Genomic DNA, 12,465 nt, shown 5'->3' with positions numbered 1-12,465 from the left:
AAGATGAATTCCAATGTGGTTAAGAACAGACGAACACTTTTAGAAGAAATGGGTAAAATTGTGCTTATAGAATGTTGAGATCTGAAGTCTCAGGAGAAGTAATTAGGGAATCTTGTGGACCTGTTAAAATGCTTAACCAATTCATAGCTGTCGTGATAAAATGTTACCAAAACAGACTGTTTCCAGGAACAATTCTATTGGTTTTAACCCATGAAACAGAAATCTAATACACTATTCAAATGAGATGATTCCTTTTGACTTAATAAGAATTAATGTTTGCCTTGCTATTGCTGTGCTTCCAGTTTTTACCTTCTGATATTATGCTTATTGATCAATATGAATGTTTTGGTCTATGACGATCCTGTCTTTGCAGCATCCATTTTCTATCTCGTCATGCCTCTGCCTGTCTGGGTGAATTGCTTTTTCCTTTCTGGGTGAATTGCCTCAAACCTGACCCTCTTCAACTTGCTGCTTGTACATATTCGCTTAATTCTCTGAATAGTCAATCATTTTAAATTTAATCTGACTCTCCATGGTGTTAACTATCCCACTCCACTTGATGTATGTAAATTTAATGAGCATGCTGTCTTGTAAAATCCACATCCATGAATGAAAATAGTGAGTCAAATGTTTGTAACTTGGTGGAATATGTGTCCATTCTGTTTGCCATTCTTCACTCGATTGCTCCTTAGTGCTCTAACTAGTTGCATGTATGTGCAGGAAGTATTAAGATTATTTCACACCCTCACCTCAGTTTTGCCAAGAAAACATAGAAAGTAGTTATTTTTATTAGTATTTTGTCAGTCTAGGATGGAGTCAAGGTGTGTAAAATATAGTAGCAAACTTCGGACTTTCTTGTTTGTGGAAATTTCTGGCCCCATCCAACACTTAGGAAGAATCCCTTGCAGTATTTTAAAAGCTGCTGACTTGACTATATTCCTTTCACCTGGCTTCCAGGCCAGGGCTGCTATTGACCCATTTGGTATCTTCATGCAGTTTAGAGAAGGTATATTCCTTCATTCCTCTCTGTGGATACAGTGCATCACAGAAACTCCCACAATTTGAGTGAAGTCTGTAAGATCTCAGCTCTGTTCACTCTTCGACCAGATGCCACCCTGGTTCCAGGTCACTGAGGTTGTGTGTGATTCTGCTAGTGCTCCCTGGAAACATCGTGGATTTCAGCTTGGCCATGTTTGAATACCTGTGTTACTAGAACTGCCTAAAGAATCCATCTCTGGGGCTGGACCTTGTTTGTTCGTATTCTCAGCTAGGGATGTGAGTATTATCTCTAGCTCCAGCTCTATCCTTCAGAAAATGACCTCAGTTTCCTAGTTTGTCCCTAAACAGGAATAGCAAACTCTGTTTGGGAAATTTTGTTACATCTTACATATTTAACAAATACCAGAAAAGAAATCCACTGTGGTCTGTGCACTGTCAAAGTGGCAACGGGTGTAGAAAAGAGTTCTTTAAAAGGTTACCTGTGAAGGAGGATAAAGGAAGCCATATATAAAGGAGAGCTAGGTTTGAAGGAAGGTGCTTTTTCCTTTTAATTTTAATCCATTAAGGATTAACATGTTTATATATTGAGACCCAACCAACTGAGAACAATTTAGTGAGACAGAATTGAAAAAGGATAATTGATATGCAATGCCCTTTCAGGAGGTGAGAGAAAAGGAGATCCAGAGCATAAATGAATGGAATTATCTTTGGATGGATGCAAGAATTGATACAGAAAGATTAGTGTGCAAATAAATTGGTAATATGGGAAACGAGAAATTGAAAGTTTTCTTTTTACAGAGGAAATTGAAATTTGCTTACTGAAAATGATAGTAGAAATGGTAGTTTCATAGCTCTTGGGGAAGGGCAAGTTTGAAATAAATACTTTAGGGAATGTGAGAAGAAAAATGAGTTGGCTTTTCTGTAAATGTAGGAAATGATGATCCATAGAATTAACCTGCTTTAGGAGAACATGGAGGGGATCAAGAAATAGGTCTTATTGAGGTCAACACTATGGTGGTCCAGCAGTAGGACAAGTGAAAAGACAGAAAATGAGGGTCTGAGAATAGTGTCATGAGCATTACATGATGATACCTGAGGTAGAACCATTTTTAGATAATGAAAAGGTCTAGGTGTAGTCATGAAGACTGTGGTTGAGCAAAGTTGAAGTAAAGACTGCTGGTGGTGGAGAAGCTAAAGACTGGGTGGCAAGGCATGGGATGGGAGAGGAGTCAATACAAGTTGTTGGCAACATAAGTGATAAGTCCGATTGCATTAGCCCCAAAGGAAATGGGATTTTAGATGAAAATGGAGATAAATAATGGAATAAGAATGATGAGTGTAGATAGACCACAGTTCAGATAGCATAGGACTATGGTCAACTGAAAGAATTTCCCAAAGTCTCCATTCTCTCTTCAATATAGAGAAGCCGGTCCATACCTCCCATGGGTTATTAGTGACAGTTAATATAGTTAAGAGTGCTTATAAATGTTTAGCACGATGCCTGCAAGAACTTAACCATTATTTAGGAATACTGAATCTTGGTGAAAGATGTAGAAAGGCTTGTGGGAAGAATGAGGACAGTTTACAGAGCAGATTTGGAATGAAAACAGAAATTTGAACAGCTTGAATTTTGTTTTGGAAAATTCCAAAGAGTGCCTAATCTTTAGATTTGGAATGGAATTCTGATACCTATGTCTTTGTTAGTAGTCCCAGATATTTGTTTTGATAGTGTGTGTGTGTGTGTGTGTGTGTGTACTTCCTTCCCCTTAATCAAGTCTGTATTTATTGTAGCCAAGTATACTGCAAACTTGCTCTTTGTATTTAGTAGACTTAAAAATATTTTTTTTTAAGAATGAAGGATGTCGGGGCGCCTGGGTGGCGCAGTCGGTTAAGCGTCCGACATCAGCCAGGTCACGATCTCGCGGTCCGTGAGTTCGAGCCCCGCGTCGGGCTCTGGGCTGATGGCTCAGAGCCTGGAGCCTGTTTCCGATTCTGTGTCTCCCTCTCTCTCTGCCCCTCCCCCGTTCATGCTCTGTCTCTCTCTGTCCCAAAAATAAATAAAAAAAAAAAAAAAAAAACGTTAAAAAAAAAAAAAAAAAAAAAAAAAATGAAGGATGTTCCATTTGTTTCATACTTTGAAAATTATTTTTATGACAGAAGTTTTATGAATATTTCAATTTAGTCTTAGAAAAGCTTTACTTGGAAGCAACCTTAGATTTATAGAAGGGTTGCAAAAAGAGCACAGACCGTTCTTATATACCCTTCACCCTACTTCCTAAAATGTCAACACATTCTATAACTTGAGTTCAGTTATTAGAACTGAGAAATGTTGGTACACTACTAATGAAATTACATTATTGAGATTTTGCCAGTTTTTCTACTTGTGCTTTTTCTCTTCTAGGATCCAATCCAGGATCACACCTTGCATTTAGTTTACTCTGTATCCTTAGTCCCCTGCAATCAGTGACATTTCCTTATCTTTCCTGACCTTGATCCTTCTGAAGAATCCTTATTTTGAAAGCCCCTTGATCTGGGTTTCTTTTTGGCAGTATTTTTTTGTGTCTAAAATCTATCTTTAGTTCCAGTCAGACTCCCACAGTAAAACAGCACAGTGGTTCAATTAAGGTGAGTTTTTAATTAGAAAGTAATTAACTGAGAGAAAATTGGTTTTTGATATTGCCACTCCCAATTTCCCCAGGCAAAACTGTGGTTAAACATGTATATGAAGGTAGCACTGTAAATGAGTTAATTTATAATGTCTGTTAAGATATTAATAGAGCTTTAACAACAATACTCTTCAGATGAAGTTTTGATTTGGTAACTGCATAAATATTTTTGAGATCTATTCAGCTAAATATTGCCAGCTAATAAATATCTGTTTTGTAAGTGGGAAAACTTTGATGTCCTACCTACAAAATATTAACCTCATTCAAATTACTCATCTGGTTTTTTGCAATTATGAGTTCTGTATATTTCCTGTTTGGTGTTTATAATAGATATTTAATGAATTCCCTACATATATCTCAATACATTGATACATTGAAGTAAACCACATTTCAGGGGTCTCTTAAAATCTGTACCTGCGCATCACTTTGTACCTATGCAGTGTAGTAGAGGGTCCCAACCTAGGTCTGAATGGAAGAGTTGGTTAATCCAGTGGTTTGTATTGCTTGTTGAGGCCATTGACATGAGTTTCTGTATTACTCAGTTCTGCTTAGAAATAAGCCTTATTAGAAAGTAAGTTATTTTCAAGCGGTGTTGTGGGTGCTGCTGGTGCCCCTCTAAGACCACCTTCATCAGGCTGGTGCACGCAGATTCCAGGTGGTAAGTGTTGGTTCCTCGTAGCTTATAGCTGCCCTATCTGGAGATTTGGGTTCCAGGGGCTAGGATCCTGTAGCTAATCCGCTGACTGATTCGGAGGGGTCAAACTGTCCTCTCCCTCTAGGTAGTACTGACAGCCATGCAGTTCAGGCTGAAGCAATATTTTCAAAAGTCTCTTTCCCCTGCTCTGTCTTGCTTTTCTTTATTCCCCTATCCTGAGGGCATCCCCTCTGTTAGTGATCTGCACCAGGATCCTTGTCTCACACAGTACCTCTTGGGAACCTGACCAAAGACAGTAGGGCTACTGTATGATCATTTTGAGCAGATGGAAACTGAATAACATGAAAATGGTTGACTTATTTGCAAGGGACCTCTTATAATTACCTGGAAACTGCCCTGGACTGGTAGTCTGGGCTCCAGGCCTTGTGTTTCTAATAGCCACCTCGCTAGGAAAAGTCATGCGATTTCTGTGAGCCTGTATTTTTTATCCTGTAACACATGGAGCTTAGACTATGTGATGCTCAAATTCTCACACTGAAGATTTTCCCTTAAGGCAGGGGGCTATTAAATGAAGATGCTTGTTCTCCCCTAATTCCACCCCTCACCCCTAACTCTAGTTTCCTAGATAGCCCTCAGAGATGCTCAGCTTAGCTCCTCTGGAATTAAAGACACTGAAGGGATTCAGAGCAAGTTTCCCCAAACTGTTCCACTTTGGCATGTGGACTACTGGAGTTGAAGGCAACTGAGGCCTGGAGGGCTCAAGAGAAACTTTTTTGCCCCTCTCTGAACCACCTAGAAGAATGTAAATTGAGAGTCTTTCCCAAAGCATTACTATGAGAGAAGTTTTATCTGAGTGACCCATCTGTATAGCAGAACAAATACCTAATTACCAAACCTCTTATTGCCCTGTGAATTGCCCTCCTCCCCTTGGAAACCTCAGGCTCCTATCCCACGCCTCAGCTCGGTATGGCATATAAACCTCATTTTACCTTTCTGTCTTGGAATCTTTCTTGTATGTGGGGTTCTTGTATGTATGAATTAAATTTGATTTTTCTCCTGTTGATCAGCCTCATGCCAATTTAATTCCTAGTTTAACTAGAAGAACCTATGAAGGGTAGAAAGAAAGAACTTTTTTCTCCCCCTATATAGATGTGCATTAGCTAGGAAAAAGCTTCCAATACATTTTTCAAGGACTTTGTAGACACCCACCCCCACCACCCGCCCCCTGCTGAAATTCAGCGCCAAAGTCCAATAGGGCTTTCTCCTTTCAGCCTTTTTCTTTGTGAGATAAAAAATCTATTTTACAAATACTGCACTTTTTTTTTATACACAAATATATATTTTTCCTTTTCATTGCTCCTATATATCCTTTTTTCCCTTTGTAAATGGCAGTTTCTTTTTCCAGTGCCATTGGTTTCTGGACATGTAGAGAATGACCACCTGTGAGTTACATGCCTAATGAGAAAGGTCTGCGGTACTATGTAGCTGATTCCAAACTTTCAGTGTCCTTCTTCATTTTCCTTTTTGCTTTTATTTTTATTTCTTTTTACTTTTAGTTTTTTTAAATTTTAGAGTGCAAGCAGGGGAGAGAGGCAGAGGGAGAGAGACTATTAAGCAGACTCCATGCTCAGCGTGGAGTGGACACGGGGATTGATCCCACGGCCCTGGGATTATGATCTGACCCGAAATCAAGAGTTGGACGCTCAACTGACTGAGCCACCCAGTCTCCCCCCTTTTTGGTTTTTTTTTTTTTTTTTTTTCAACGTTTATTTATTTTTGGGACAGAGAGAGACAGAGCATGAACGGGGGAGGGGCAGAGAGAGAAGGAGACACAGAATCGGAAACAGGCTCCAGGCTCTGAGCCATCAGCCCAGAGCCCGACGCGGGGCTCGAACTCACAGACCGTGAGATCGTGACCTGGCTGAAGTCGGACGCTTAACCTACTGCGCCACCCAGGCGCCCCCCCCTTTTTGTTTTAAAACAGGGACTGTCATGAAGTGACTGCCGTATTTAGACAAGAGAGGTGGAATAAGATAGTGGAAAGAGGTTGGGAGAACCCTGAGTCTCTTCCTTAATTCCAAATACACCACTATTGTGTATGAGCTCCTGTCATCTTGAATATGCCTTTCCAAAAAGAAGGCAGTAAACTTTTTAAAAGTGTATATCTTAAAATTTTAATTTGATTTCAGCCACAACTAAAGGATTTTGTAGTTTGTTAGCATTCTGTATTTACATATTTTAATTTGCTGGTGAAAGAGGCTGGGCCATGCTTGGCCATTAGAAAGAAAATAAAAATACAGTGAATAATTTAATACAGGGGTTCTCAGTACTCTTAAGTACCCTGCCTTTTTGTAACCAGTATTCCCATTACTTTCCCTGTAACTTCCCCATTACTTTCTTCCAACGAAATTCTATATAGGTAATATAAACTACCTACACTCATAATTTAAAAAATCCACTTAATACCTCACTGTAATAAATATTCAACATATATTTCAATATAAACAATTGGCCATGACTGCTGAAGAAGGTATAATAAAGTCATTCTTGAATCTTCACCTTGTGCATACAGTAGCTATTGTGCAGGTTTTATGTAGCTGTGCTGTTCTAGTGATTCAAATACCACAAGCGGTGTTGTCCTGGGGTACCCAAATTTCAAAAATAGAGCACGACTGATGATAAAGCTTATTTAAAAACAAACAACAAACAAAAACAACAACAAATACACCCAGTGGTACTATAACTTGCAGCTATATTAGAATATTAAATATTAAAATCACATAATGCAAAGTATTTCATCTGTAACAACTTACATATTAATGCCATTGTACATTTAATTCTATTGAGTTATTCTAGGCTTAAATAAAATTTTCTTTTTCAGGATGTGTGTCTCTCTCTGTGGGACACAAGACAGTTTCTCATTGTGTAGGATTAGCCCATGTGTTGAAGAATGTCTAATATACCTTGATGAATACTGGTAGCTTCATCTCAAGTCACTGATGACCAGAATATCCCAAGACCTTTCTAAAATCCTAAGTGGTGTTAAGGCCTATTGAGAGTCCCAGGCTTAGAGGGGGGGGAAAAAAAAAGGAACAAAACAAACCATTATTCACATAATAGGATATTTCTAACCTGAACAGCCGGGAGTGACATTACTAATTACTACCTTTTATTAGAGTGTCAAGTTGAACAACTTCTAAGATCTTAAATATTTATATCAAGGTGAAATGAAGGAAATTTTGACTTTTAAGTGCTTGAAGGGATGGGTAGCCAAAAACTGAGTCAGCTAAAGGCATAAACTACAGTGTCTGATGAATTGTAGCACTCTTCTAAAACTTAGAATAAATTTAACCTGCTGGGCTCCACAGGTGATCTGAATTCTTGATTTTTATACACCTGTTTCTGAGAGGCTATGGAGTTGGTATACGTTCAAGTGTGTTCTATTGTGTGTTACAAATAAGGGCTACTACTATCTGGAGGAAATCCATTTGAGCAGCCCTTTTTCAGCCATTTCTGTTATACTGTAGGCTCCTTTTCCATTACCAGAACGGCCTCTAATGAGGGCAACTTAACTGGTAGCAATTCTCATACTTACATGGATATTCTTGATTTGTATTTTTAGTTAGTATTAGACCTGTAGCGAGCTCCAGGTTACTTTAACCTTTGATTGGTGCTGTTGAGAAATGTTAGATTTTTAGGTGGTACTTCATTTTATGAGTGCAACTTTTATGTTATTTGGAACCTAGAATAAATTAAGTAGTTGGTATTTTTGGTAGGGGTAGAGAAGAGAAAACTAGAATGCTTTGCCTTTTGCTAGGCTCTCTACCAGGTATTTGATTCTGTGAGCTTGTAGCTACAGAATCAGGAAAGTGCTTGCTTATTTACCTTTTAATTTTTATGATACATGGAACAGCTCTTTCAGAAATAGTGCAAGATAGCTTCAGGTGCACTGTTTTTTTTTTTTTTTTTTTTTAAAGTACCTATATTTGTGTTTGTGTATTTAAAATGTGAATCCAGATGACCTTAAGAAAGGCAGAAATCTTCAACTGTCATTACCTGTAGTGATGAGAGTGTAATTTTACTAGCCTGTTGCGAATTTAAAAAGATTTTCTGGTGTTTTACCTGTTAAAATGATCTAGAACGTGTTTTTCTCTGTGTCTCCTGCTCTTTGCTTTCCTCCAGGCAGAACTACACGTAAATCATTCCAAAACAATTAATGCTGCCGTAGTCACAAATTATTGATTTTCCGTTGGTAGGGTATGTAGAATTGCTGCTCTACTTAGATTCTAAAATGAGGCTTTTTAATTGTGTTTTCCAGGAAGATATGAATTTAAATGAAGATAAGAAAGCACCATTGCGGGAAAAGGACTTCAGCATCAAAAAAGAAATGGTGATGCAGTACATTAATACTGCTTCCAAGACAGTAAGTAAAACTGTCAAGTTGAGAGATACTGCTGGAACGTGCTGCAGTGGGGAAAACAATGCGTTTGTCTAATGATGTGCTTAAGTTTGTGGGCAACTGGGAATCAGAAGGCTTTTGAGTGTATAAAGGCACAAGTATTGGACGTTTGTTTAATTTGAAAAAAATTCTTACAGCTTCTAAAACTGCTGTGGTCCTTTAGCCCCTCACGTTGGTGAGGAACACCGACTGGTTGGTTTACTGACTCCAAGACTTCTTTGCCTGTTAGTGGATTCAGATGGCTATTGAGCTCTAATGTCACTTATACACCAGGATGATATTTTCATTACAGAAAAGTAAGACTGATGACATTCTAACTACGTAAATCAGTACACATAATAGTGGCTTAGAGGCATCTCTTTAATGCGAGTTTCCCTACGGATAAAATTATCTTGTAACAAATTATAAATGTAGACGTCGGAAGGAGCATTAAGCGTCCACTCAGCTGCCAGTTTTCTAGGGAAACATGAAATATGTGGGTGGAAGTAATGAGTAAATGTCTAAGAAACCATGACTGGCACACAGAATCAATTATATTTATTTCGTGGGACAACAAATGAGCTTGACCAGTCATATAAAAATTGAATAAATGGATTTGATGAAATCTAGAAATGGAAGCTAATGAAGAAGCAATCAGAAAGACAGCAGAAAATGATTTTGGCTGAATTTAAAATAGAATTGGATTAGAGAAAAATGACTTAACACACTGTACTTTTCACCGGATACTTTAACGAAAGACCAGGTTATAAGAATATAAGTTACTTATACTTTAACTCCATTTATCTCCTAGACCAGTCAGTGACTTGGAGGCCTTTGTTTGGGAAGACAGACTCAAGTGATGTTTAATTTTTAAACATGTCTCAGGTTTGGCATTCTGATGTTTAGTTGTTCAAATCACTGAGTACTATACTTTTTTTTGGCTCTCTATGTAGATGGGCGCTGTATCCTGCTGTTGTGACAAAAATTGCTTTTTGTCCCTTAATGCTACCTGGACATCACAAATTAGAATTAGGGACTTAAGAGTCAGAGCACTTGTATTTTGGATGACTTATCATCCCTTTGATATTGGGCATCTTGTTTTACCTCTGATGCTCAATTTCCTCATCCTTAAGATGGGACTAATATCTATATCATCAGCTTGTTGTTAGAATTAAATTGTTGATGCCATCATTGGAACATAACCAGTTTTAAATTTTTTTTTTTCAACGTTTATTTATTTTTGGGACAGAGAGAGACACAGCATGAACGGGGGAGGGGCAGAGAGAGAGGGAGACACAGAATCGGAAACAGGCTTCAGGCTCTGAGCCATCAGCCCAGAGCCCGACGCGGGGCTCGAACTCACGGACCGCGAGATCGTGACCTGGCTGAAGTCGGCCGCTTAACCGACTGCGCCACCCAGGCGCCCCAGAACATAACCAGTTTTATAACTGGTGGCTGTCTCTTGTGGTAGCACTGGTGGTTGTAGCAATCGTTTCTTATTTTTTTCTTTGTGATTTGTTTGTTCTCGTTGTTGAAATCCTTATGCCATAATTACTGATGTACTTGGATTTATGTTTTTTAAACCTTTTCTTTTTAATATATGAAATTTATTGTCACATTGGTTTCCATATAATACCCAGTGCTCATCCCAAAAGATGCCCTCCTCAATGCCCATCACCTACCCTGCCCTCCCTCCCACCACCCCCTCCCCCCCACCATGAACACTCAGTTTGTTCTCAGTTTTCAAGAGTCTCTTATGCTTTGGCTCTCTCCCACTCTAACCTCACTTTTTTTTTCCTTACCCTCCCCCATGGGTTTCTGTCAAAGTTAATGTCAGCCTTTTAAAAAAAGTTTTTAATATTTACTTATTTTTGAGAGAGAGTGGGACAACGTGAGCAGGGGAGGGGCAGAGATGGTGAGCAGGGGAGGGGCAGAGAAGGTGAGCAGGGGAGGGGCAGAGAAGGTGAGCAGGGGAGGGGCAGAGAAGGTGAGCAGGGGAGGGGCAGAGAAGGTGAGCAGGGGAGGGGCAGAGAGAGAGAGGGAGACACAGAACCCAAAGCAGGCTCCAGGCTCCCAGCTGTCAGTACAGAGCCTGATGCGGGGCTCAAACCCACCAACCACGAGATCATGATCTGAGCCGAAGTTGGACGCTTAACCGACTAAGCCCCCCAGGTGCCCCGGATTTATGTTTGAAAATTCAAGTTGACTGTTAGTGAGTCCGTGTCACATTTATTAAGTGTCTGTATATCAGGCAATATTTTAGGCAATGGAGTTGAAGCACCAGGATGGTCAATCATCGTGGCCTATGAAGTAACATAGGATATACACAACAGAAACACACAAACGTATAATAAGTGAAATGTAATGTGGGGAAAAAAAGCAGGGGGATTGGAGATAATACAACTGTTTTTTTTTTTATTGAAATATAGTTAACACAGTGTTACATTAGTTGCAGATGTATAGTAGGATTTACCAGTTCTATACTCATTACAGTGCTCATTACAATAAGTGTACTCTTAATCCCCTTTATTTTACCCATCCCTTCACCCACCCTCCCTCTGACTGAACTGCTGCATAGAGTGATCAGGGAAGACCCCCCTGTTAGGGAATTTTAAATCCAACAAGTATGAATTTACTTGATATAATTACAAGAGATATTATATTATTAGAATTGGTTTAGAAAACGTTGGTATAATAGTGCATTTTAGTTCTTGAATTTCAGATAGCAAACAGACGTTTTAACAGAAGAATAAATCACTTTGAACTTCATTAGAGTGGATCTATTTCAGTTTGCATTCACTGATTTTAAACTTTAATCCTCTAATCGTTTTGGACTAAGGTTGGAATTTATTTACTAGAATTAGATAATTAGATTATCAGGATTGAAATAGATTAGTTATCTAAAGTATGATTAAAGCATTCACTCCTTTAATTAGTGCTGGGAGGATGGTGACTTTTCCTAGGAGGGTTCTGAATAATTTGGTGGGTGGTTAACATTCTAGGAAGTTCAAGCTGACCAGTCATCTATTTTTGCTCTGGAAGTAGAGACACATTAACTCTCACATACAGACTTTGTCATACCAGGGTATTTAGGTTAACGAGTACCGAAAAAGCTTCTCTGAGGAAAAACCATGAAAATTTATGGATGGGTTGTTTCAGAGAACATGGGGGTATTTGTCAGGTAAACTTTTATAAATTTAGCCTTAGACTTTGAGATTCTTTTTGTGGGTAAGCATTAAGTGTGTGTGTGTGTGTGTGTGTGTGTGTGTGTGTGTGTATGTATGTGTGTGTATACATATATATGTATGTATATATGTATATATATATATATATATATGTATAAAAAAAGTATATGAAAATGTTTTAGAAATGTTAACCCTCAAATAAGCACTAAACTAGCCAAGCTTGTTTCTTAGAATAGGGGGAAGAAAAACCCCAACAAATTCATAGTAATGCTGACTTTTTCAGTTAGAAAAGATTATTAAAATTTTATTCAGCAAGTAGCCTAGTTAGAGGCTGAAAGTGTCAGATCACAGTTTTCCAACTTCTAGGGTGTAGATGGATAGGTGATCCACATGTGCCCTGTACAGTCTGGAAGCCAGGTGTGCTGGGGGCTTCTGAGGAAGATTTCTCTTCCTTATAAAAAGATCCAGAGCAGAAAACCACTTTCTTTCCTGTTATTTGACATGGTGGTGAGAGGGTGTGGG

The 12,465-nt window shown here is 38.7% G+C and overlaps 1 protein-coding gene across 1 annotated transcript in view; it reads left to right on the top strand.

The window, feature by feature from the left end:
* The window catches only part of DIAPH3 (diaphanous related formin 3), a 510,843-nt gene that overhangs the window by 59,404 nt on the left and 438,974 nt on the right, over positions 1 to 12,465 (top strand). Inside the window, 1 exon segment of the mRNA XM_030311865.1 lies at positions 8,639 to 8,743. Coding sequence (XP_030167725.1) covers positions 8,639 to 8,743 — 105 coding nt within the window.

Source organism: Lynx canadensis, chromosome A1 (assembly GCF_007474595.2).
Source record: "Lynx canadensis isolate LIC74 chromosome A1, mLynCan4.pri.v2, whole genome shotgun sequence".
Lineage (NCBI taxonomy): Eukaryota > Metazoa > Chordata > Mammalia > Carnivora > Felidae > Lynx > Lynx canadensis.
This window is presented reverse-complemented; position numbering and strand designations above follow the sequence as displayed.